Genomic DNA, 27,332 nt, shown 5'->3' with positions numbered 1-27,332 from the left:
ATCAAGAAATTATTGAATTTTCATGTAAATATTTCCTTTGACTTCAGGTCCAAAAGGATCCCCTGGCTTCCCAGGCCTTAAGGGTGAGCGAGGTGACCAAGGTCTTCCTGGATCTAAAGGTATAATATAAAGACTTGCTTTTTGCCCAGATGTTGTTAAAATGGTTATTTGTGACTAATCAATGGATATATCCCTCCGCCTTTTATTCAGTGTGAAAAGGTAGAATAGGAAACCAAGTATCATGGTATCAGCATCTGAATGGTCAGATTTAAGTATTGAGTAGAGAATGAACGTAGTTGTCTCCTGCTCTGAAAAATCAATACTGAGGTTTTGTCATTATTAGAACCTTTAAATGGTATACTAGAACCATAGAATCATAGAATGGTTTGGGTTGGAAGGGACCTTTAGAGATCATCTAGTCCAACCTCACTGCCATGGGCATGGACATCTTTCACTAGATCAGGTTGCTCAAAGCCCCATTCAACCTGACTTTGAACATTTCCAATGATGGAGCATCCACAACTTCTCTGGGCAACCTGTTCCAGTGTTTCAACACCCCTGTAAAAAAAATTTGTCCCCAGGTCCAATCTAAATCTACCCTCTTTCTGTTTAAAATCTTTGCCTCTTGTCCTGTCACTCTAGACCCCAGTAAAAAGTCTCTCTCTGTCTTTCTTAAAAGCTCCCTTTAGATATTGAAATGCCACAATAAGGTCTTCCCAGAGCCTTCTCTTCTCCAGGCTGAACAACTCCCAACTGTCTCAGCCTGTCCTCATAGGAGAGGTGTTCCAGCCCTCTGTTCATTTTCATGGCCTTTCTGTGGACCCACTCAAACAGGTCCATGTCTGTCTTGTGCTGGGGACCCCAGAGCTGAAGGCAGTACTGTAGCTGGGGTCTCATGAGAGCAGAGTAGAGGGGGAGAATCACCTCCCTTGACCTGCTGGTCACACTTCTTTTGATGCAGTCCATAATACAATCGGCTTTCTAGGCTGTGAGCACACACTGCCGTCTCATATCCAATTTTTCTTCTACCTGTATCCTCAAGTCCTCCTCTGCAGGGCTGCTCCCAATCCACTCATCCCCCAGTCTGTACTGATATTGGGGATTGCCGTGACCCCAGTGCAAGACCTTGCACTTGGCCTTGTTGAACTTTGTGAGGTTCACATTGGCCCACTGCTCAAGCATGTCAAGGTCCCTCTGGGTGGCATCCTTTCCCTCTAGTGTATTGACTACACCACTCAGCTTTGTGTCATCCACAAACTTGCTGAGGGAACTCCATGAAACCTAAGGTCTGGACCGCTATTTCAGTCCTTGGGAGGTCTGTTTGGGTGGAGACATCAGCATAGATAGGCTGTAGTGCTTCTGTTTGCGTTTCAGCCACAGCCTTACAGTTGCGGTGGTGGACACCATTTTCTTTCAGTGGGTCAGAGTCTCCTTACAGCTCTTAGAAAAAGAGTCCACTTAAAAAATGGTAATTCTTTTGAAAGATGTCATCCTTCCAATTGTATTTCCCTGGAGACCTCGAGCTTCTGGGTATGCTTGCATAGCCATCAGTCAGTTGGCGTGACCGTCGGGGCTGCAGCCTAAGCCTGCTGTTGAGCAAAGCAGGCAGCAGCCTGATAACTGGCAGAGTGCAACTCGTCTGAGCAAACTGCCGCGCAAACTGCCAGTACCACCCGCAACAGATGCCGCTCCTTGTTTGCGCACCCTGGTTGCAGTGCTTCTGATCAGAGCTACATCAGTGGGCCTGCTCTGCCCTGTCTGGTGGGAGATAGTAATGTAGGCAGTAGCAATATGGTTTCCAGCAGCAACGTGTGCAGCTATTTAGATGTTACCAGAGGCTTGTCAGTGGCGGAGGCCCAGCCCAGGCTGTTTCTCCCACTGTGCCTTGAACCCCATTGTCTTCTACCCTCAGTCAACTTCAGGTTTGGCTTCTTAACAGGTATGACCCTACTCAATCCACATATAAAGTCTTGGACAAATTGGTATCTTGTAGGCTCTGTCTATTCTCTTGACTACATAAATGGCAATACAAGGTAACATTATTTTCTCACTTTTTTATTGTGCAATACTAAATATGTGCTGATTTCCTCTGTTATCTTTGGCAGGTTTACAAGGCCCACCAGGCCCGCCAGGTGCTTTTCAGCTTGTTAAAGGGGATCCTGGCTTACCTGGCCCTGTAGGACCAGTTGGTCTCAAAGGATTCCCAGGACTTCCAGGTCCCAAAGGACAGCAAGGTGAGAGGATCTAACTTGCCAGTAGGAAAAAAATTTTAAGTAATGTAAAAATAGACGAATGGTAGGCTAGACACTAGAAGAATTTGGTATAATGCTACCCAGCTTTTTGTAAGCCACTTAAATTGTGTCAGCGATGAAGAGGAGAGTCCTTCTTTTTGAAGCTCATTCAAAGGAGTCTCAGAAACAGATGGCTTCCTAGTGATTTTTTTATAGGCTCTCACTCTGCAGTCATCACATCAATATCTGAGATCAGCAGTAAGCAGAATGACTTGCAATACACTGTTCATCCTTACCCCAGGATGTATTTGTTAGGATATCTTCTGTCCTTAGTGTTGAATCCAAACTTAATTACTGTGTGTCTCTGGGAGAAGACAAGCATGAGGAAAAACACCTTGATCTTGGAGTGGAAAGTGCTTCCTGAGGAAGCTTGTTCCATAGTCCTAGATTTTGTCTCTTAGTCCAGACGTTGCAATTTTTATAAAGAGAAGGTGAACTGCAAAAATTAAACATATTAGGGAATAAGAGAATGGAGCAAAGGGTAAGGCAAATGAAATGCTGTCACAAGGACACAAGTCCTTCAGAATGACAGGACACAGAGAGTGGGTGCTCAGGGGTGTTCTTAAGCTGTTAAGTTCTAAGGGAAAGCTTTGTTCCTGACTATTTTATAAGAAGGTGATGGGGAACTTGTCGTGGTTTAACCCCAGCCAGCAACTAAGCACCATGCAGCCGCTCACTCACTCCCCCCCATCCAGTGGGATGGGGGAGGAAATTGAGAAAAAAAGTAAAACTCCTGGGTTGAGATAAGAACGGTTTAATAGAACAGAAAAGAAGAAACTAATAATGATAATGATAACACTAATAAAATGACAACAATAGTAATAAAAGGATTGGAATGTACAAATGATGCGCAGGGCAATAGCTCACCACCCACCGACCGACACCCCGCCAGTCCCCGAGCAGCAATTCCCCGCCCCCACTTCCCAGTTCCTAAACTAGATGGGATGTCGCATGGTATGGAATACATCGTTGGCCAGTTTGGGTCAGGTGCCCTGGTTGTGTCCTGTGCCAACTTCTTGTGCCCCTCCAGCTTTCTCGCTGTCTGGGCATGAAAAGCTGAAAAATCCTTGACTTTAGTCTAAACACTACTGAGCAACAGCTGAAAACATCAGTGTTATCAACATTCTTCGCATACTGAACTCAAAACATTACACTGTACCAGCTACTAGGAAGACAGTTAACTCTATCCCAGCTGAAACCAGGACAGAACTACAGTGGAATGTAATGAATATCTTCTTTCTAGTTAATATAATAGATATAGAAGTTTGCTCTTGGGGTTACAACTCTGCAACTGCTGTCCGCTAGGAAATAGCCATGAAATATCTCAGTGATTGAACACAGCATGGGTTTGCTTTTATGGGATCTGTCGCTTTTCTCTAGTAGTCAGTTCAATACATGCACACAATATTTCTTTTTGAGTGATCAGGAAAAGGACAGCTATGACTACCTAAAGCTTCTGATGTGCCACAGAAATGTTGGTGTGGTGCTGATGGTGTTAACTTCTTTTTCCCAAAGTCAGAGTTACTGAGTTTATGTAGGACTCAAAGCATCCCTAGAAACTGATAAAGGGAAGACATGATATATGTCTGAAAACCTGTTTGGGAAGAAGCTAAGAGAATACTGATTTTCCCACTGTTCATGACCCTACATTTTTATGGTCTGTTTTTGATTGAGTCATATGATAAGCAGAGAGCAAAGAGATTGCTGCCCTTCCTTTTCATATTCCAGGCAAATAGTAGTCATTTTAGAAGCACACCCTCTGCTTACTGCTCTGTTCTTCTCTACTATAATCACTTCTCCTGCAGTAACCCACATATGTGCTCTAGGTATTGAAATATACACACTGGATCTGCATGAGTTTAGTTTACGCTGAGGTGTGCCTGTGCCATACTGTATTAAAAGCCAAAAAGTCAGAACTAACATGAAGTAATATCCAATAATAAATACTCCTTGTTTTTCAACAGGGGTGACAGGACCTTCAGGTATACCTGGACCACCTGGTAGTCCAGGGTTTGATGGCAAACCTGGGCAAAAAGGAGAAGTTGGTCCTTATGGTCCTCCAGGTAAGACCATGAGTTCTTCAAAGACTTGATTCCTTCACAGAAAAATAACATAGGAGATTAGGTGTGAATGTATGTAATTTCACTTCTTTAGTTATGTAGGCAGAGTACTGCTATCTGTGGAGATAAAAGGAGACTCTCTGTATTGTAGGGCCCAGAGGATTCCCTGGTCCACCTGGCCCTGAAGGTCTGCCTGGGGCTATGGGCCCACCAGGTGCACCATCTGTTGCTCATGGCTTCCTTGTTACCAGACACAGTCAAACCACTGAAGAACCATCATGTCCATTTGGAACAAGGCTGATTTACCATGGCTACTCCTTGCTTTATGTACAAGGCAATGAAAGAGCACATGGCCAAGATCTGGGTAAGTAGAGATCAAATTTAGAATTCATTACAAACCAAATGTTTCTTTCATTTGTAGAACTGTATTGAACAAGACTGTGTAATTATTCTTGGCTAGCTGGTGCTTTATTATGCCTTCTAGGTTGGTACAAATAATGGTTTGGTGTACAGTGGAAACAGTGTCAGTTTACTTAAGAAGGTCTTTATCACAGCCTTTGACATGGTCATCCATGGTATCTTTGTAGTCAGATTAGCGAGATACAGGCTGGCTAAGCAGTATGATAAGCTGAGTGGAATATCAGTAGGTCCATCAAGCTCAGGTGTATGTGATCAGATGTACAAAGTCTGAGTGGTGGTTGTTGATTAGTGATGTCCCTCAGGAATTAGTACTGGGCCAGTACTGTTTAATGAATTTATTAATGACTTGAGTGATGCAACAGAGTGCACTCTCAGCAAGTTTGTGGGTAATGCCAGATTGGGAGGAATGCTTGATTCCCTAGTGGGCACAGCTGCCATTCAGAGGGACCTAGCCAAGCTGGAGAAAAGGGCTGAGAAGAACCTCAAGAAGCTCAGTAAAGGCAAATGCAAAGGGGTGCACCTAGAATGAAATAACCTCATGCAACAGAACAGACTGGGGACTGACTGCTATTTCCAGTAGCAGCAGTACAGACTGCTAGAAAGCTGCTTTGCAGAAAAGGACCTGGGAGCCCTGGGGAGCAACACTGAACATGAGTTAGCAGTGTGCCCTTGCAGCAACTATCCCATTCTCCACTGTCCAAGCTACTGGGCTCTATTGGCAAAAGTGCAACCAGCAGATGGAGAGAGGTGATTCTTCCCATCTGTTTGGCAGTTGTGAGACCACATCTGGTATATTGTGCCCAGACTTGGGCGTCCCAGAACAAGGAAGATGTTGATATACCACAGTGAATACAACAGCTAGCTACTAAGATGGCTAGTGGGTTCTGGACAGTCTGATGGAACTGGGTTTGCTCAGACTTACGAGAAATTTAGGGAGAGGCCTTTATTGCTGTCTACAGCTGTCTATAGGGAGGGTAGAGAAGATGGACCCAAACTCTTCTCAGAGGGGCTCAGTGTCAGAAGAAGCAATGGATGCAAGTATGAGAGATATTCCAGTGAAACATAAAGAAAAGCTTTTTTTACCATGCTGGTGCTTAAACATTGGAACAGGACCCCAGAGACTTTGTTGAGTCTCTGTCTTTGGAGATATTCAAAGCTCAACTGGCGGTGGACCCAAGCAACCTGATCTAACTGGCAGGGGTTTAGGATAGATGACCTTTAGAGGTCTATTCCAACCTAAGTTATTCCATAATTCTACAGGCAAGACTGGGCTATTCCTGCCTTGCCCTGTTCCTTCCTTATGGAGCTAAGAGGAATCACTTCTGAGAGAACTGGGCCCTCTGGAGCAAGTGTCATCTGCTTTTTAGCTGGTCCTGGGAATATTTGTTTGGCAGTTGGCAATGGTTTAACAAAAATGACTTAACAAGTAACCTTTCACTTAACATTTCAGGCACAGCAGGAAGCTGTCTTCGTAAATTTAGTACCATGCCTTTCTTATTCTGCAATATCAACAATGTATGTAACTTTGCATCAAGGAATGACTATTCTTACTGGCTGTCCACTCCTGAACCCATGCCAATGAGTATGGCTCCTATCACTGGTGATAATATCAGACCATTCATCAGCAGGTACGGTTTCAGTTCTGCTGTGTTTGCAAAATGAAGACGCCTGTGAAAAGTGCATATGGTACTTTATTTTTTTGGAAAAGGCTTTTAATCTGTATATTTTTATTTCCTGCTTTTAAATTTAAAGTTTGAGTTCCTTTGATGAAATGTTTCAAAGTGTGCATGTTTTCAGTTTAGACTTTGATCAAAAATAAATTCATTTTGGGGGAAACCCAAAGAAATAGAGTAGTCTATTTTGAATCTAATTGAAATGAAAAGATTTACTTTGAAATGATGTTTTGCAAAAGCTATGATGTACTTTGAAGGAGAAAAAGGTTTGAATTTATTCACAATTCTCATCCAAAACAATTCCTCTTTTTTTGACTAGCCATAGCTAGAAGCTTTTTGGGGCTCAGTTTCCTTTTGTTTGAAAATGGTAGCATTATTTATCATACAGTAGACTGCCAGGCTTCTTCCATTGTTTTGGACATACTGCTTGAATACAGCCATTATTGTCTGAATTAAAGGAAACAGTTGCAAAATCAATCATCTATTTTTTAATAACTCCAGATTCTCAGCTAGCATAAGGTGTGGCACTTATATCAGACATCACTGTTCTGCATCAGTCCAACTTGTTGAACTTTTGGTCCATTTTAAATTTTAAGGCCACTAGCAAAAACTATCCTGGCATAATATGCCCAGTGCTGAAGGCAGAGGTGTGAGCAAGAGTGTGGTGAACTGTACCACTGTCATGAGATAAGAATCTGGTGAGGGAATCTCGAACTTAGAACATAAATGATAATCATTAGATATAGGCATTACTGTGATCCCATCATTGCTTCTAATCCGTATCAGCTCTTGTTGATCCCTCTTCCTGCCATATAAAGTGAATGGGAGTGGAGATTCCTGTTATTGTTTTCTCGGGTCTGCATATACCACCCAAGAGAAAGGACAATTCACATCATCAGTTGGTTGTAGTCTTGATGGCTTGGTACATTCAGAAAACTATTTGGCTCTTCTGCAAAACATTTTTTATTTATTTTGCGTAATACAATCCATCTTGTGTCTGCAGTTGTGCTCTGTACTCTATTTTTGGTTTAGTGCCATCGAAATTGGTATGCCTTGAAAATGACCGGGCAGATTGAGGGCGAGATTCTCAAGAGAGACTATGGTTTTTCTTGGTCTTACTTTTTTGGCTGTTCATTGGATATGAATGGAAAGGGCTTGACTTTCAGAAGGATTCAAATGACCAGCTTCTGAAATTCATATTCCTTTTATGCCATCCCTGATCAAGCACCCAACATAACCTTTAACAATCACTTTTGAAACTCTTGCTCAAGGAGGTACCCACCAACATTTTGCCTTATCTTATGCATATAGAGTAGCTTTTGCACCATAAAAATTTATGTGTGTGTATGTATGTGTGCATATGGCTTTTTCTTCTTTTAGCCATAGCAGAGAGTGAGGCAATTGCAATACACATTTTTTTAAACCAGCAAGGAATCCAAAAAGACTATTCTTTCAATTTATTTTATTAGTTGAGGCTTTTAAAGCAACAGTTTTCCCTGTCCAAAAGTTGAAAAGGTGTAGAAGTGTCACTTGCTGCCTTGGGTTATGGGACTTCTTTTCATGTAAGGCTTTCCACTGAAATACCAGAAATCTCTTGAAGCAAAGCAGAGCTCCAAGAATAGAGGCAGCTTTACATTCTTTTAACTTACTCTTCCACTGATGTGTTTCTTAAAATAACTGTCTTGCTTCTGCACTAAAGATGAAGGCAGTAGGTATGAAAGCAGTCTTCACAATTCAGAAATAGGTTTTCATTGTGAATTCCTTTGCTTCTGTGCATTTTCCAGAATCCAACTTAATCCATTTTGCACATGATTCTTTTCAATGCTCTGATAACAGCAATCAGACTGTTTAGTTCTAAGGATCTGTTTTGAATCATTTTCATAATTGCTAACTGCAGTAGCCAATTCAGGAGTTGTACAAGAAAAAATGAATTATATCTACCAAATTCCTTATTACCAGCTCCCATATTAAAATTTCCAGGCCAACTCACTGCTTTTTATCGTTCTCCTGTGAAGGCACAGTTGGTCGTTGGATTATTCAGTAACCTAGCAGTTCTGAGATACAATGAATTTATCTAAGGTAAAAGAACTGGTGCTGCATAGCTTTCTGAAGAGTCGCTTTCAAGTTCATTGTTCAAGTTACTTTGCTAGAAATCTTTTACTGGAGATAAAGACCACAAATGTAAATAAAAGCCACTTTCAAGGAAAATGCATGGGGAAGAGTCTGCATTATATTAGATTAGCAGTGATTACCTTTGTAAGACATTTTCCAGAGAGGTGGCTGTCTCTCTGGAAGTCACTCAGGGCTATGTTTAGGATGATGAATTGCTGTTACTTGTCTCTGATCACAGTAGACCACTTCTAAGTGATACTTGCTGAGTTACGATGTATGGCTATTTGCCTCTCATGTTCAGGACATTGAGCGCTTTTAGAAACTACAGTACAAATGGGACTACAAAAAGATAAATACATTTAAATATTCAGATAAGAGGTCTCTTGTTCTTTGCTCATAGGAAAGCTAATAGGAATGAGACTTAACAGTTAAGCTGTTCGTAAGTGAATAAAGAAAAAAAAAAAGGAACCAGTTGGTTGTTTTTCTACATGGAACGTTTTGATTTTCCTTTGTTTTTGAAGGTGACAACATTTTCTAATTCAAGAGTCCTTAAAGAAAGTAACCTCTGAAAAAAGAAAAAGTATTAATCCTCAAGTGCATGTAGCTCATTCATGTCTTCGTCTTTCTAGATGCTCTGTGTGTGAAGCTCCTGCTATGGTAATAGCTGTTCACAGCCAAACAATTCAAATACCACAGTGTCCTGAAGGCTGGAGTTCACTTTGGATTGGTTACTCCTTTGTCATGGTAAGTGCACTGGGGCATACTATGAGCTGAGAAAAGCGTTTGTGTCAGGCATTTGATCTATGCTCCTGCTCTGGGAAAGTTAATATCTGACCATGTCACTTCAGGCCTTAAAAGGGCATTAGACCTCTACCTTTTCTGGTGACTTTAAAAAGATTCTGGTGAATTACTAAATGAGAATAATGCAACAGCAATTAGTTGTTCGCTTCTGGGGAAATGCACACAGCTTGCTCTCTTGTTTGCAGCTCCAGCACAGGATCCAAGTGCTGAATAAATGAGGAAATAAGTATAATTTTCCATTGTCCTTCTACATCTATGTTGCAGTAGCTTCCTAGAGTGGTAGCATATCAGTGCCTGTCCTCTTCCTGTTTTTTGATGAATAAGCCTTTAGTTTTCAAATGGCATTTTAGACCTTTTATCCAGTTCCTTCAGCTCTGTCTGTACTAGTAAAATAAATAGGGCTAAGGAGTGGTCTGGAAGAGCCACTCTGCAGTATTCCATAGTGGTTAGTTGTTAGCATGCTTTCTGTCATGGTCACAGCCTGTATCAACAGCCACTCTCCCAGGCAATGTCTGAGCGTGGTCTGAGAAACAGCATGGATCCAGAGCTGTTAGCCCTCGGCAGTGGGAGAGTAGCCACTCTGATGTGTGGCAGGAATTTGGTTAAGCTATTCAATATAAACCATACCAGTCTGTATGCCTTCCGGGCTGGAGAGCTGGCCCTGACCTGTTGCTGGCATAGGGATAGCTTGGGTCCTACTGTCAGTCCTGAAGGATTTCTGTGGGTACAGCTGCCCTGAAGTTGATGTTGCTGGTGTGTTGTGCTGCCGTTAAGAGAGAGAACCCATTGCCACCTCTGGAGCCCTTCAGCTCCTCCTTCTTGCTCCTCCTTGAGCTGAGGGACAAAACAGCAGATGGACACAACAGAGGACAAGGAGAGGCATGTGAAGAAATATTTGTGCAAGAGAGTTAATAGATGTTGTAGCAGAAGAGGTAAAGAGTCCCTCTCTGACTGATGCTTTTGTGTTTTTCTAGCACACCAGTGCTGGTGCGGAGGGCTCTGGCCAGGCCCTGGCATCCCCTGGTTCCTGCCTAGAGGAGTTTCGCAGCGCTCCCTTCATTGAATGCCATGGCCGGGGCACCTGCAATTATTATGCAAATGCTTACAGCTTCTGGCTTGCTACTATAGAGAGGAATGAGATGTTCAAGTAAGTTCATGATTTCTTTATCAGTATTTGAGACTCAGTGAAGCCTTGTCACCAAATAAGAGGAGTATTGTTTGAGTGTAATACATGGTTCAAGTATTGGCTGTACCCCAGCCTGGTTAGTATATCCAGTTAATGATTTTCTTAACAAAAAGAAAAAAAATTAATAGCTTTTGGGGGAATCAATGAATGTATCTTCTGTTAGTGTTTACAATGTGTCATTAGTACCTAGTGTTTTGCTTTTCAGAATAATCTAACAATGTTTGCATTTCCACTAGTTTGACTGTATTCACCGAGTCATAACTGGGATAGGCTGACATACCGACTGAAATTAAGTTAGAGTATAATATTCCTCCTAGTGGATGTTAACACATAGTAGAACCACTTGAAATTAATGCAGGTGTTGAACTAAGTGAGCTGAACAATTATTTACCTTTCCCTGATGTTGGAGGAAGTATGTCTGAATAAAATGCAGCTGAGGGCAGAGTCCTTAGGCATTTCTTCAGTCCTGCTGAGGTTCTAATTTCAGGAATTAAGTGGTAGTAGGCTTTGTTCTGGTCTCCTGCACATAAGTATTTTTCAACACAGTCTAATTTGTTCCATACAAATTTTATTAATATGCTAGCATATAGACCAGTTCCCAGGTCTGGATAGCTTACCTGATCAGCAGACATTCCTCTGGAGTGCAGGCAAGCATCCTCTTCCACTGCAGTCCAGGCTGCCACTGCTGGTACCCTTCATCTCCTCATGTCTTCTAGATCTGTGACTGCTCCTTAGCCTGTCTCAGTCAAAATGAAGCAGGTTGTTTAGCCAGTTTTGACTGTTTGTCGACGAGATAGTTGTCAACTGAGTAGGTATCAAAATTGAGCACCGGGTCTGATGATCACTGGGGCTGGAATAATCTCATCAGCCAGATAAGCTACTACTAAGAGCCCGTTTGCCAACACTGGGGTAAGCACGGGCTCCCTAGGAAAGAAGCAAGCTGGTCAGAGGAAAATTGAGAGGGGTCAGCACTACAGTTGTTTGTATTCATTGAGTCCTACCCAGAAACCTGTCAACTTCATACCCTTTTCTGGCTGCAAACTGTATCTGAAATTAATAAAATATTCCCAGATCAGGGGACCCGTCCTACTATCATAGTTCACAAATACTCTTCAGTTTCCTATAAATTCAGTGTAAGCACACTTTTGTCTGAAAGTGCTTTATTTCCAGTTGCTAGGAGTAACTCCTTATGATAGGTTAGAGACTGAAGATTTTGGGTTGTCTTTCTATACAGCATCACATAATTTCCTTTGCTGGCTTTTCATTTTTCTGTAAAGTCACAAGAGTTAGCAGAAACTCCTGAACAGTCAAATGTCTTCAGTTTCTTTGCCCAATCTTTTTTTACTACCCAAATTCCAGCATGTTTTCAAACTGCTGATTAAACAGGTAGTGTCTTCTGCTTAAGAAAATGTTCAGCCTCGTGACAGAACCAAATTCTCAAGTAACTGGAAGTAGAAAATATTTAAAAGTAATCTTGAGATAGTTTGTGACCAAACTTGAAAGTGAATATACATTGGAGAACTTAGGGACACCTTCTTGATTCAGCACAGCTTAAAGAGGCACTTGGCTGCAGGCAAAGTTTGCATTGTCAATTATAAACCTGAAAACAGTTTGTATCAACAATTGTTAATGAGTCTTTTCCTTTATTTATTTTTAATAGGAAACCGACTCCCTCAACTTTGAAAGCAGGGGATCTGCGCTCAAATGTTAGCCGTTGTCAAGTCTGTATGAGAAAAACATAATGACTTTTGAATTTCAACTAATTTCACACAATATGGTGCTATTTGTTTAACAGCAATGAAGCCTAGACATATATCATATGTACCTCATTGTTGTCCAATATGAAAACAGTAAAGTGCCTTTTAGGAACTTGCATAACTAACACACACTGCTTTACTGGCCCTGTCCTTGCTGAAGAAGAAAAGAGACAACAAAGATAAGCTTCAAATGTTGACATGCCAAATGGCACTTTTGATCAAAATATATGTATTTTTTATATAAATGCAATGCACTGATAGAATAAAAAGTCAGCGTTTATCCAGAAAAATGCAAAGGTGCTAGGAGGTATGCAGTTCTGCCTTATACTGTTTGACCCCCCTTTCTCATTCTTGTATTATATATTTAGATTCATTTTTCTTCCCCAGATAAGTTTGTTGTTACCTTTATCTAGGTGTCTCAAAATCCCAAACTCTTGGGTATGTACTTATTGTTCCTGTACAAAGCAATACTAATGTAAAAAAGAGTTTTGGGATTACAGACTGTGGATAAGCAACGTGTAACCATCTTTTCACAACATAGAGTGCCATCCTGCAAACCTTTGCTTCTGTTTGTAGTCTTTAGTGCTGTTGGTTTTAATGGGACTACATCTGGAAGAGATTGCCAAATTGGTTTCCTAAATAGGCAAGTAAGTGTTTCTGCTATGTTGGTACTATGCAGCTTCTTTATGCAGTAGAACAAACTTTCCTGTGGAATAAAGAATGATCCAGCAATGGTCAAGAAAAAATATATATATAAATATTTTAGTAATTTATATAGATATCAACCATTAGGCTAATCAAGCTCTGAGTTTATCATTTCAAAAAGAAGCTTACAAAAGTTTTCTTCTTTTCAGTGTCATGAATTAGATGTTAAATGCCAAAATATGATGTGAAATGTTCATTTTAACATAGGCCATTTCAATGCTGAAGATGCAGAGACTGAACCCAGGTTAATAGTTATTTGTGTTTATTATAGTAAATCCTGCTTTGAGCTTATAGTCTTTATTCTGTATTTAATATTTTTCAGGGTTTCAAACACTACTCACACACTGAATGACTTGATTTTGAAAAATACAAGGCCTTAATTTTGTTAATATTGTGCCAAAAAAATTCTTCAAAGTGGCCTCAGAAATATTTCTAAAGAATTTCTATGCAATGATGCCATTGTTTGAACACATCTGTGTCCAAAAGTGTTTTATAGACTATTGCCATGCAAACACCAAAAGATTTTTTGCAAATGCCAAGGCCTTTGTGTAATTTCTTACATGTGTATTTCTTAAGAATTCAAGTTTGTAATAAAACTATTTGTGTAAAAAAACAGAAGACAAGAAAAAGTTTTTACTAATTTGTCATTAGCATTCATTTACAGCAATGAATTAATTTTTAATAAGCCACCAATAAATGCACAAGCTTGATGCAATCCTAGATTATTTTTGTTTTGCACATCTTTCAGATGTACAAAGCACCTTCAAATGGGGAAAACAGGATACTGAATTGACACCTCTATTGTTACCTTGTAAGAACCGGTACTGGTAGACAAAACATGGGTTACGCATCTGTTACGGAAATATGTTTGATATGAACATGTTACAAAAACCTGCTAACTTCATCTTAGCTCATGGGAAGCAATCAAGTTATACACGTTTTTCACTCTTCCCTTGAATTTTCAATGCACAAATCAGAGCTGAATTTTACAGGATAAAAATTAAAAGGTGAATCTTGGCTCTGGTTGTCTGAAGAGGAGATGGGCCATGACATATTTTCCTTGGCAAAAGCACTTAATTTGTTAGTGTTTCATGTTGTTTTCCCAAATTTGTGAAGAGGCTGCTGCTGCTGTTCTGAATTCACTGTCGCTTAAATTCCTTGAGGACATTGGCTGGCCAAATGACCGGGGGCCCTTGGATGGAAACTGGCCATTTCCTTTAGCACCGATCTTAACTCTCACGGAAGTTTTGACAGACAATCATTTTACTTATAAATGACCAGTCCTCACAAAGGTCCCTTACCAGCCTTTAAAATACAAGAGTCTGGTTATGTCGAATCAGCCTGATGCAGGGTTTTTCAAAGTGCCACGTGTTATTCAGAAGAAGACTACAGGGTGATTCCTTGTGGCGTCTAGGAAGAATTAAGCAGACATTCAGCCTTCTCTAACTCGAGGATCCAAGCTGCTGCTCAGACTTTTTACTTGCATTCTGTAGCTGATCTCCTGGTCAGCTAGGGATTTAATTTGCTGTGTTCGAATTGTCTCAGAACTGCCAAACAGTTGAATTTATAAAGTCCTGCATGTATGTTTAAACCATATCTGTGCATGAGAAAACAATTCCTTTTGCTAGTGAAGGGACTCCTCACTGCGGCTGGGTGTGTACTAACCTGTGTTTTCTCAACTAGGAACATTCTGGAAACAAGGTCCTTTGAAAATTTTCAAGTACTGTTTGAACTAGAGTTTGATGTCTTATCTAGAAGCAATTATTTATTCCATATTTCCAGCTCATAAAATGACCTAAGCCATTGTCATGCTAAAGATGCTATTTCTACTTAAGTCAGTGAGTATACTTTTCAGTGGCTATCAAATACCAGTCAGAGCTATTGAAAATGTTGTGAATGCTAGACTTTGATGCCCTGGGTGAGGAAGAACCCGTGTACTAAAGCAGAACAAAAGTGTGAAACCCTTTCTTCCTTTCAAGAATCTGTAAGTATCCCATATTCAGTCATTTATGGCCAGCATTGTTGCTGCAGTACAGTTCGTTGTGTGAACAGGCAACTGCAAACACATCATTTGTTAAAATTGTCTTGCATAATCTTAAATTTCAGGAGAAAGCTTTCCTGAAGCAGTACAGCTTGTTCGGTAGGCCTGATTGTTTTTGAATGCAGTACTTGAAGGGTAACTTTCATGACCCAAATAAATACATTTCTAAGACAGCAGGTGGTGCCCGTGCTCTCTTTATGGTAAGACTGGTACTAGCAGCTTTACACTAACAAATGCCTTGGTCTCTAACCCACTAAAATGTAAAGCAGCCTGGCAGTTCTCTCTTTTCCCAAGTCTCTGTCTCTATTCCGACATGTTCTAGTCACCAGCAATTTTCCTTCTGAAACAGGAATGGAGCAGTCTTCGGTTAAAAAAAAAAAAAAAAAATTAAAGTTCTATACATAGATAAAATAAAAATAGCATATAATGAAATAATCCAATATATATTTTGAAGTGAATGATCTCTTAGCCTGTCTTTTCTGACAGATGTACATTCGGTTTGTATCTTTTGTCCTTTCCATAGCAGTAACTTCCTTGATGAAATACACTTTTTTGTATGAAACAGGACTCCTGAGAACAATATCCCCATACTAGGCTCCCAGAAAAGCGATTGTATTAAAGCCATACCTTTTTATGACTGAAATCGTAAAGCTGCGTGACTTTTTGAGAATTCCTTTCCTGCCTTTCATGTTTTACAAATCTTGAGTAATCTGCCCCAACTACACGAGGCGGAACATAAAGAGGTAGGACAGAGGGCCAGGCCCGCGGGTGCTGGAGTACCCACTGCACCCAGTAAACAGAAAACACGGCACCTGGCACAAAGGCAGAGCTCTGACAATGTGAAATCGCGAGTGTCTCGGTGTCTGCCTGTCTCTCCGTCCCTTGCTGGGGGAAGGACGACTGGCCGTGCCCGCGCTCGGACGTCAGGAGGAGTCCGGCAGCGTCCTTCCCGAGGCTGCGGCGGAGCTCCCTCTCTCTCTGCTGTTCGCGTAGAACGTGACGTGTTTCTACCTCTTCATACAGAAATAATCTTTATTATGAACTTGACGTTCTGAATTGGATAACACAGTGAGAGCGTGAGAGACTGGTGTGGATCCTTAAATGCATACATCAGGCTCGGGCTAATGCTGAGACCAGTGATGGTCTGGGATATAATTAATCATTATTAAGAAGTATTCAGTGGCCGCATGGAAGCGTTCAGCCTCTCTGTTTTCAGGCTGAGGTAACAGTGTAGAGAGAAGGAAATCACTCCACCCACCCATTAGTTATACTATGGTTTATTTAGTATGAACTTGATATTAATTGCGAGTTTGTAATATTGGGGGGGGTCTGTACAGCATAATTATGAATAAAAAATAATATGCCAACTTACTTTTAGCACTAACAGCTAGGCAAGAAGCACCACATGTTCTCTGTGAAAGTCAGAGCAACCTCAAAAAAATAATTTCCTGACAGTATGATTTTTTTAAACCATTCTCTTGCTTCAGAGTGTCAGAAGAAAGTCCTTCCAAAAAATGCAAGGAGGGGCATGTGTGGGTTTTGGTTATTTCTCTCTAGCAAACAATACAATGTGCTTGTTGTGTCGCTTGAGGTGTTAATACCTGTGAGAGGATAAATCACTACTACTTCTCATGAACTCCATGGTAAAGATATTCCACCCAGCCAGGCTTTCTGACACACCTTCTGTCTTCAGCTCCCACCGTAAGAGTATGTTACTCTGAGCTGAATATTCCTCCTTATATTTCAGTGTTGATTGCTACAGATGTATTCCCTTCCAGCTTCTTCCTGTCTTCAAACCAAAGAGAACAGAGCGTTGCTTTTATGTAAACAATCAAAAGATTTACAAATGTCTGAATCTTTTAGTTTTACATATGTTAGAGAGCTGCCTTCATTTTCCTCTGGCTATATGCAGTCAGCTATATTTATTATAATTGGCATGCAGAGGACAGAAGACTTGACAGAGTGAAAGCTATAGATGGAACATGATCATTTGATGCTCTGTCAACTTCTGTCTCACCTAAGAAAACATGTTAAATTTCATGCAGAATTGTGGCAGCCTTCATTTGTCATCTCAGCTCCATGAAGTATGATTTACACTGTAGTAAATAAGCATGTAAAATGGCCTGGGCAGAGGAGGAGGTCCTTGTAAAACAGTTTAAAGGGCGTTGGTCAAACCTTTTTATTGTTATTAACACACAGCTTTTAGACCGGTGTAACTCACCGTGTGCTTTCCCTAGAACGTACCTCTCAGGCTTGCACCAAAATGGTTCTTTCTCACCGTCGGTTCCTGGAAGAGGTTCAAAGTGGAGAGTGCTAGCACATGCCCAGTGCTCTCTTCTGCCAAAGCTTTTATTATCTTCGTGAGCATAGTAGCTGGCAGTGGAAGATGTTCCCCTCTTCCTGTTTCCTCTAAATAATTATAGCAACATTTTTTCCAGCCTAATTTTGGACATGAACCTGTGTGTGAGATCTGATCAAAGTGGCAACCAAATCGTACGGACTTGAAATGCAATCACATGTCAAGAATTGTTGCTGTGTACCACTTTCAAAAACGTATCTGGGAATCCCCACATTATCCGTGATGCTCAGACACCGATTCCCAGGGGAGCCTCAGTACCTTTTGTTTTACAGTTACGTCAAGATCTCCCTCCCATGATCGTAGCATGGAAGATGTGTTGCAGCATCTGTGGGATCTCTGACAGGCAAGAAGGTGAGTACCCGAGGGAAGTGATTTAAAGACTCTTGGTAGCTCAACAGGCACATCTACAGACAAAATGGCTTTGCTCTCATTTCCACATAGCCTAGACTAGAGCTTTTTCACAGATTTTTTTGACCACCCTTGATCAGCCGTTGGGAACTGTCAGCCGCCTCTCTTCAAAGCTAATACCGTCCAGGCCTTTTAGCATCGTCCCTGAACAGAGCGAAGGACCCAGTCCAGGGCAGTGGATGATACACCCTGGCTTATTCTTGGCCCTCCCTTTCCCAGTAAAAAACACATATAAAAGAAGTTCTGGCGTTCCAATAAAAATACACTGGAGCTCTCCTCCTCCTGTGTTCAAAGGCAAATCTTACTTCAGGGAAAGATGGTGAACTCTCTAAAACTGGGAGGGGGGGGCAGGGATCTGCAATGGAAATTTGAGAAAATATTCTCTAGATAATATATTCACATTATACCAACAGTTACACAGAGAAAGAAAGACAATATCTGAAATCCTATAATTGCCTACAGTTATGAGGGAATTTGAGGGAACCCCCCGAAAAGTGGGGATTTCTTAACAGGAAAGCTACAGAAGTTACGAAGGCCAAACTGAAAAAATACAGAAATCACACTGGCTGAGTAGAGTCTCCCAACCACCTTACACATTTGAAATAGAAATTACATTCAGATTTGGAAGACTACTGCGATCACTAGTGGTGCGAACCAGAAGCAGAGCATTTCCCGGAGGAAGGCACTGCGACCTGGGCATCACAGGTCCCAGTAACTCTGCAGAGAGAGGAACTGGGATTCTGCTTGGATGCGTTGCTTTGGAGCCCCTGCAAGGTTTCACCTACAACCACTTGCTTTTTCAGGGAAACAACCTAAAAAATTGAATAGGTCCTACTAGTCAAAGCCTGAGACTGTCCTTGAGGACAGTTGTGAAGAGGACCTGGAAGCTATGGCCAAGCACTTGATTCACTTCACCACTATGAAAAATAGTGAGCTCTTCTGTGCAGCTTCAGTAGCAACGCATTTTTTGGTGTGTTTTGTCCTGATCTATTGTAGCCAGAGAAATCTTGCCAACATGTATATTAATAACTATTAGCAAGAAGTAGGTTTCTTTCCAGAAACACACATACAGTGGAAATTTTTAAACTTTTTCTCCTCTTTTTCAGGCAAATTGCAGAGAATCACACAGAGAGAGAGAAGTTTTGTAGTTGTTTGTTTGCTCTTGCAAGGCACTGAACATGACCCCTCAGGAATGTGTAGGAGAGGAAATGAAAAGCAGACGTGGGAAGCTGAAAAAGCAGCACTTCTCCTCTATCATTAAGTATATAATAAGGTAGATTACATCAGTTGTTGGCCTTGTCTCCCTGGTGAACAGGTGTCATAGATACAGCACTGTCTAATCAAATATTAACTCATCATGTGGCAGCAAGTAATAGGAGAGGGAACGTGTAAGATCATCTACCTCCTTTCACATGCAGCCAACTCTTCCGTGAGGCACTACAGTTCAGCAAAGGACATTCTTGTCATTCTTATGGAGTGAATCTAATTTTATATAGTTGCATAGACTTGCAACAACCAATTTTTTTCTGCTTCCTATAACAAAAGTACATTGGATACCAACATATGAATAGCCACAAACTCAGGTAAAGGGTTATGTTTATGTACATAGTTACAAAGTAAACCCATAGGAGTTTAGTAGTAATTATCTTCAACCACTACTTAGAATAAATTGATATAAAAGTTTTTTGATTCATATATTTCTACGTTGTTTACAATTGCAAATAAATGCCATTGCTCCCATTTTACAAGCAGGAAAAATGGAAGTGAAATTACATGCAGTTAGTTAGAAAAGAAGTCAATCCTCAACTTCTGTCCCTGGTGGATCATGGTCTGCCCCAAAGCGTCTGGCACTGCAGGACAGTGATTAAAAAAAGAAATACTTGTTTAGTTTTTGAATATGCCATTGCATGTGTTAGACTTTTTACTTCAACAACCATATATAGAATCCAGAGCTGCAGTAGTTTTAAAATGGCAGCTGGATTAGCTATGTGGGTATTGTACATAAGATGTCAAATAACTTGAGGGGAGGCACCTGATGAGAGTCACTTTCTGTCTTATCAGTCACTTTCTTGGAGGAAAAGAAAGTCCCTAGTGTATGGCATTCAAAGTAGAGCCTCGGAAGCAAACTAATGATAGATGAAACAAGGCAAGAAATTTTTTTCAGGAAAGACAGCATATCACTTACTCTTTTTCTTTGGGCTCCAGGAAGAGTCAGTATAGGAGAAACGATGGCTAGGAGAGGATGTTCTGGATGACCAGGTGCCCTGACATATGGACTCTTACAAGTGTGTTCCTTGATCCATCCTAGCCGTCCGTTTTCTGAGATCAGAAGCCTAAAACTCCTCCACACGATTTCAAAGGGGGGGCTAAAAACTCTTCCTGTTTAATAGAGAAGGGACTTAGAAAATAGGTGTAAATTGACCATAAACTAATTCAGCCTGGAGAGTCCTTTGTAACCATCAAAGAAGAGAGATTTGGAGCTGTTTTTTCAATAAAAATGTAGGTGCACAAAAAATTTTAAGTGCTAAGGCCTGACAAATTTGCATAGTTATTTGGTGGGATTGCCTGAGCTGGCAGGACTGAAGAACTAAGATGCTTTCCATCCCAAGCTGTGTTAGCACTTACTGAAAAGAAATGCACAGCTGTTGGCCATATCTGCAGTTTCCTGTTATCAGATATTGCCCTTCCATGTTTTGGTGGGATTTTTATCGTGGAAAATATAGATATTTTATCAACAGTTATTTTATATGTATTTTACACCTAAGAACTATTATCCCATCATCTGTACTATGTCCAAAACATTATTGAAATGCAGCTGATAGGAGGGTCAACCTAATGCGTAAGTGTTAAGTAGTCCTGCTGTGTAGTTTTTAATTACTCAATGGAGGTGGGAGGCGTGCCAGCAGCTGGGGAGATGTAGGTGCGAATTTTAGCTCTGACTCAGCTCCACCTTGAAGGGAGATACAGGTGCGGACCGTTCCCTCTCCACCCCGCTCGCTTTTGGGAAGAAGCCCAGAGGCACGGGAAAGGGTGGGTGAGCCGGTGGTGAGCTCCAGCAGGTTCGTGAGGTGGGTGGCCAGGGAGTCGGGACAGACGGATGGACAGACAGACGGGTGGGTGGTGGGGTACGTTTGCTCTGGGTTTGGGACGTGGCCAAAGCGCACAGCCTGCAAACACACCGCCTGCCCCGCCGTGCAAATGCAGCTGCTGTCATCCCACCCTGCTGCTGCTCAGGTCAGCGTTAGTCCACGGGAGCGGAGCCAGTGAAGCTTGAGCACCTTGAAAAATCCCTTGTGATGTATTTAAAGAGAAGGGTTCAAAACAAGCACTGCTAAGCCACCTGTTGATGATAAAGCCTTGTCAATTTATTTGAGCTTGATTGAGGCTGTCTCCGTGGGTTCTGTATTGTATCACCTTCAACATCTTCTGGATACCTTGATGTGACAGAGCCAGCGAAAGGAGGCAGTCGTCTTGAACTCTCACTTCTGGAAAGGAGAGCAGTAAGAGCTTGTCATCAGTTTTTATTAACACTAAATATTTTAGCAAGCTCTTGCCATTTTAAGTATTGTGGGGAAAACAAAGCAGTCATCTGCCTCCTCTAGCAATTTTCATAGCTCATGAGACTAATCGTTCCTGTCAGGTAGCTGGGTAGCTTTTTCATTCTTTATAGCTGACAGCCTTTGTGCATTTGGTATTGAAAGCACAGGCTTCAGCCTTATGCTACAAAGAATATCCTACACATTTTAATCGCTTCCTAGAATCACTCACCTTTTGACAGAGGCACAGCACTGCACTGCAAAGCACAGAAAAGACGGCGTTGAGACTACAGGGTCCTTACTCTCCAGAAGATTTGTTGGCAGCGGTGTAATGCTTTCAGTAAAGGGCATTGAGAACAGGCTCCAGCGTAATCTTGGTGAACTTGTGATCCTTACTTTTATTTCATCCTCAGCATGTGCTGTGAGTTGATCTAGATTTTAATTTTTAAAATAGCCATATTATTGGTGGGTCCTGGAGGGCTTGTTACAGAGAAAGAAACACAGAATAAGAATATTCTCTTGTTTTTGTAAGGAGAAGTGGAGATGCATTACCGACAGAGAGATTCTGCTGCAGTAAACTTGTACTGGTGGGACAGGTTTAAGCACTTAATCCTTTTGCTGCTCCTGTTATAACAATTCCTAGAATATGGCAACCCTAACAGGATGTTTTTCATAGAGATTAAAAAGGATTATTCATTTTAGTGACTCATCTCCAGCCAGCCCATTGTTGAAAGCTGTGGCTGATTGTACAAACAGTGTGTTTTCCTGATGAAAGGAAAGCAAATTGAAGAGACCTATTCCTTTTCAGCCACCATCTATTCTGACCTTTGCTCTCTGTTATCAATATAACCGTTAAAAATCCCCAATCGTGTGGTAGCCCAAGCATCTGTCTCTCTCCCTGTACTTTACCTCTACGGACTATTTAGAGACAAACACCACAACACCATGTACTGTCTACCCCTCTGCTCTGTTTCAGAGTGGTGTAACGGCTGTGTGTCAATATTAGGGGTACAGCCTCATCTGGTCCTGCTCAGAAGTTAATTCTGGAAACAATAGGCCCAAGGATATTTTCTGCAGCAAAAGAAATCCTCTTTTGACAAGGTAAGAGCACCAGCTGGGTGGAAGCACAAGAGCAAGTAAAATACTCCATAAAAAGATGCAAAGATATCTTGCTTTTTTATGGAAAGGCAGGAATTGTAGTGTTGAGTAAGGCTCTCCACTCTCATGTTCCTCTACTGCATGCACAAAAAGTCTGTCCCTTTCCAAAGGGCAAGCTATAAACTCCTGGTTGAATTCATTTTCTGTCCTCTTAATCAGCTTGGAAAAGGTTTAAATAGGGAGAACAAACAACAAAAGCCTTTACTTTAAAAAAAAAAAAAAAAAGTACAGCCTACCTTGGAGTGTCTCTTTTAATACTATCTTTCCTGGCACAATTAAGGAGCTTCTTAGCTTTTGCTTATCACCAAGGGTTTCTCTGTGAAAAGCTTGCCACTTAAGGTTTTTTTATACGTGGGAAAGTTGATTGGCTTTCTAAGAACTACTTTTAATCTTTCAGTTTTGTAGGTCTTCTTCTGACTTGTTACCTATTACTTTATGGACATGAATTGCCAAAAGTCTTCTGAAGTATAACAAATGCATACATTCAAGATAAGTTTTGGGGATATGTTCTCTAAATAACTAATCATAATTTTCTTACATTGTCAACAATGGTCTTCAGTTAAACATCACGGAACAAAAATTGCTTGAATGAATGATTTTCCTGTGAAGCGGGAAATATATATTCTCTTGCCATCAGAAAGCACCTGGCTTGCTTCCTTACCTGCTGCTCTCGTCCTTTCTCAGTGGCCACATCAGAGTGCACTATAAACACAAAAATGTCATCGAATGCCAAGCTTTCAACCTTACATAATGCCATTTGCTCTGGGCTTTTGCAGTGTGATTGATTGTCCCTGTTCCGCAGGTGGAAGAGCTGAGGCAAAGATGCCTGCGAGCCACGGGCTGGGCGTAGAGCTGGAGCCCAACTTTTTCACAAGATCTGTGCCTGCGCTGGGGCCATTTCCACACCCGCTGCTGTCCTTGTGTCCACAATTACTGCTAATTACCGCCAGTACTTTACAGCTGTATAAAAACTTTCCTTCTGAAATGTTAAAGCATCTTACGAGACCGTATGATAATACTGCAGTCGTATAACAATGCACGCTGCGGTACTAAACCGATATCAACCACAGCTAACGTTAAAGGCACTTTTTCTGCTCCGCTTTCTTCCTCTGTGCCTAGGTAGCTGAATGCTGGTGAAGTGCCTGATTTTACACATGTTATTTGATATGTGCCTATGTGTAGGTCACTAAGAGTACATTAGGAATGCAGTGACATTTGTCACTCAAACTATCACATCGAACAAGCCGCCGCGAGCGTTAATTATTTCACAAGTGACTGCACTCAGTTATGTGTCTCAGGTTGGCATGTTGCCAAATAAGGGTGATATATTTTTTTAATTTATTTTTTTTTAATGAGTCAAAATTTCCTTTCCACACTAGTACCCTGTTAGATGGGATTTCGTCCTTAGATACTTTCAGAGGAATGTGAAGACACATTGGGTAACAAACAAAAAGAGGTTAAAATTGCAAACTGCTAGCTGTCCTACAGTTTCTTTCTCTGTGGTGGATTGCTGAGGTTCCTGCTACGCTGTTCAGTCTTTCAGGAACTGAAAGGCAAGAAGCTATTTCATTGCCCACAAGAACTCAAGGGGGTTTGTATTATGGTCAAGTAGCAAGAAGCCGTTTCAATTGGCGCTGTTGCCAGGAAGCTCACAGTATAGTTTAAGTCTTTGTCATGAATCCATACGGTTTTTTTCTTACCCTAGGCTAAAGTGAGAACCAGAAACTGTACTGAAAATCAATATAACTTAGTAGTGTATTATGGAGACAACAAACAGGGTTTTTCTAGAATTTGGGAACAAATTGTCTGTAGACTACTGCTGATGGCTTAATCTCCATTTCATTCTGTGAACAATAGGACATATGGCCAGCTGGGGTTTACTAGATGCTTCCAACGCATCGTTATTTCCAGTTAGAAATGCTATCCACTGTGAAGTCAAATCCCCACCGTGGAGGCTGCTGAGTCTTTGCACTCTGCCAGCGTAAAGGCGCTACCCTGATCGTATGTAGCCCAACTGGAGCCGTGGCTCTGACGGGAAACTGAGCAGAGACGAAACAGCCTGGAAACTCTGTCCCTGGTCATTATGTTCATTGCTGCTATAAAAAGTCTTCAGTCAATTATGAATTTTGTCAGAACATTCTAATACGGATGGAAGGAGAAGGTCACTTTGAAAATAGCTCATATTTATTTGTCTGTCAATGCTCATAAGAAATTATACACATACACCAGATGCTAGACTGGCTGTGCCCTTTGTTTTTAACACAGGCAATTAAAACAAAAAGAAGAATGTCCAAGCTGTATAGCTTTAATAATCCCAAAGATTAGCAACTAATCCCAAACCATAATGAATTTTCCATCAGCACCACTTGTAGGTCACTGTCACTATAAATCTGGTCCAATGAAGTCCATTACCCAAAGGAATGCTTATGGACTGCAGAAAAACAGAACAGAAGCCAGGGTCAGTGATGGAAAAAAGCCCAAAATAATAAAACATCACCCCGAAGGTGCTGTATTGACAACCTGTAGATGGCAGTGCGCTCAACTCCTACTCACAAACTCCACAAGGAAAATACCTTTAGGGAGGTAAACATCCATCATCTTTTCCATTTACATCACTTTCTGTTCCATTCCATCTTCATAATACCAAGCCTTAGTGCCACATGGCTACTAGGGTCTTCACCTTTAATCACAAATGTCCTCTGAGTGACTGTTAGGCGTATTGGGTGAAAAGACTTGGCCTTCTGCTCAAGTACCTGAATTCTGGACAAAATGGTTGCACCTCTGTGACCCTATAGAGAAATAGGAGTGTGAGGGGAGACATGTCCTTGAGAAAATGGGGAAAAAAATCCTCTGGTCAGAGCATGCCTTTGCTGAGTACGTTATTTGAGCACTGCCGGAGTAGCATGAAGCACCAAAAAGTCAGTCCTAAATTTCTCTTAGTGACCCACGGGTACTTGAGGCCACAGCCCATGGAGGTCTGATGTTCTGGTGCACATGAAGTATCTTAAGACCAAAACTGTGAACCAGAAGCCTTCTGTTCAGAAGCCAACTTATCTAGGAGGGAAGGGGAGTACATGGGATTACTTTGAACTCTGTTGTGACTAACCACTGACATGAAACCATGACCTGAGTGAATGTCTGAAATGGTATCAAAAACATATCCGTGTGAACAAACAAACATTTGACGCTGTCTCCTGCAATCCAGGTTAGGATGTTATAGCCTGGATGAGTGGACAACTAGATTGATAAGAAATCAGCTGGATGGTCAGGCTCAGAGGGTCACGGTCAGTGGATCATCTTCTGCCTGGAGCGTGCAACGGGGTAGGTGCCACAGGGTCTATCCTGGGACCTGTGCTGCTTAATCTTGTTATCAGTGACCTGGAGGAGGTCATGGAGCGCACTCTCGTCAGGTTTGCAGATAATGCCAAATTGGGGGTGGCCGGCCAACACTCTCCATGGAAGGGCTGTCATTCAGAGGCTCCTACACAGGCTGGAGGGATGGGCCAGCAGAAACCTCATGAAATTCAAGAAAACAAATGCGAAGTGCTGCCCCTGGGAAGGAATTGCCTCTTGCAGTGATACAGGCTGGGGACAGGCTGCCTGGGGAGCCGCTCTGGGGAAAGGGTGCTGGGGGCCCTGGGAGCCAGGCAGGAGGCGGCAGCAGAGACGGCCAGCGGCATCTGGGGCTGCATCAGCAGGAGCACAGCGAGGAGGTCGGGGCAGGGGTTGTCCCCTCTGCCCAGCACTTGTCGTTAGTACGTCTAACTTGTCGTTAGACCACGTCTGGGTACCGTGGCCGGTTCGGTGCCCCCCGGTGCAGAAAGACACCCATAACCTCCTTGGAGCAGGGGTGCGCGAGGGACCTCATGAGGTCCCTTCCGACACAAACTATTTTGTGATTCCATTATTCTAACCAACAATATTACATGTAGGAGCGTGAAGAATATTTCTCCTGTTGTGATGCTATTCCCATCCAATTACGCACCGGTGATAAATCCTGGCTGGGGACAGTAACCCAGACCCGTGCATCTTGACCACTGGCGTAAATCAGCGTACACTTTATTGACTCAAAAGTGTTTAAATATAGCAGCTGCTGTTGCTCATTTTTTACTGTGAATGGCAAATTTGTCAACAGAATAGTTCAATGCTTCTTCTCAAATATGGAACAAAGAACCAAATTAAGAGTTATGCTTTTTTTCCATCACTATTTACAGTTTACCACCAGTATCCTGTAATGGACCTGAGTGTGACTCAAAGAGTACTTTTTTTTTCCTAATTTGTTCTTTTTTTTAAGCTTTGTTATAATTTTAAATTTTATTGATCATTCACTGTGACTAGTGACATTTCACTGATTCCTTCAGCTTCCGCTATCTCCTTCCTTTTTAAAGTTAAAACCTATCATCTCTGACGTTTTTCTTTCCTTCCCAGATTCTAAATATTTAGAATATTTATTTTGATACCAAAGATGAGAACGCTCTGCATCTTTTTAATTTAATCTATTGCATTTTTCAGGGTTGCTCAATCCCAGTTTTTTATTTAGCATCCAAGAACTAGTTCTTAAACATTTCCTCGTGTGCTTTTCTAAAGCATTTCTCACTCTATATATACATTCCAGTCTATAATGTTGCCAGTTAGTTTAAACATTAAAAAATGACTACTTAAAGCTTGATAAAACATAATGCCGATTAATAGCAGTACCATAGTCAAATAAATTTAACCCAATCATAATCATTAATAGACGGGCAAGCATAAATATTCTAAATCGGCAGTGAACATTTGCTTGTCCACCAAAATGAGCTCTAATGTGGCAAATCTCTTATCACCT

The 27,332-nt window shown here is 41.5% G+C and overlaps 1 protein-coding gene across 3 annotated transcripts in view; it reads left to right on the top strand.

Annotated features, from left to right (window-relative positions):
- COL4A1 (collagen type IV alpha 1 chain) overlaps positions 1 to 15,423 on the top strand; it is a 126,379-nt gene extending 110,956 nt beyond the window's left edge. For all 3 annotated transcript variants that reach the window (XM_049834056.1, XM_049834054.1, XM_049834057.1), the window contains exons 45-52: positions 48 to 119; positions 2,106 to 2,234; positions 4,256 to 4,354; positions 4,503 to 4,715; positions 6,222 to 6,399; positions 9,186 to 9,300; positions 10,332 to 10,504; positions 12,204 to 15,423. In XM_049834056.1, coding sequence (XP_049690013.1) covers positions 48 to 119; positions 2,106 to 2,234; positions 4,256 to 4,354; positions 4,503 to 4,715; positions 6,222 to 6,399; positions 9,186 to 9,300; positions 10,332 to 10,504; positions 12,204 to 12,285 — 1,061 coding nt within the window. In that variant the 3' untranslated portion in view covers positions 12,286 to 15,423. The remainder of the gene's footprint in view (positions 1 to 47; positions 120 to 2,105; positions 2,235 to 4,255; positions 4,355 to 4,502; positions 4,716 to 6,221; positions 6,400 to 9,185; positions 9,301 to 10,331; positions 10,505 to 12,203) is intronic.
- Positions 15,424 to 27,332: the final 11,909 nt, after the last annotated feature.

This window comes from Accipiter gentilis, chromosome 31 (assembly GCF_929443795.1).
Source record: "Accipiter gentilis chromosome 31, bAccGen1.1, whole genome shotgun sequence".
Taxonomy (NCBI): Eukaryota; Metazoa; Chordata; class Aves; order Accipitriformes; family Accipitridae; genus Astur; species Astur gentilis.
Note: the sequence above shows the minus strand (reverse complement) of the source record. Positions and strands in the feature narration are given on the sequence as shown.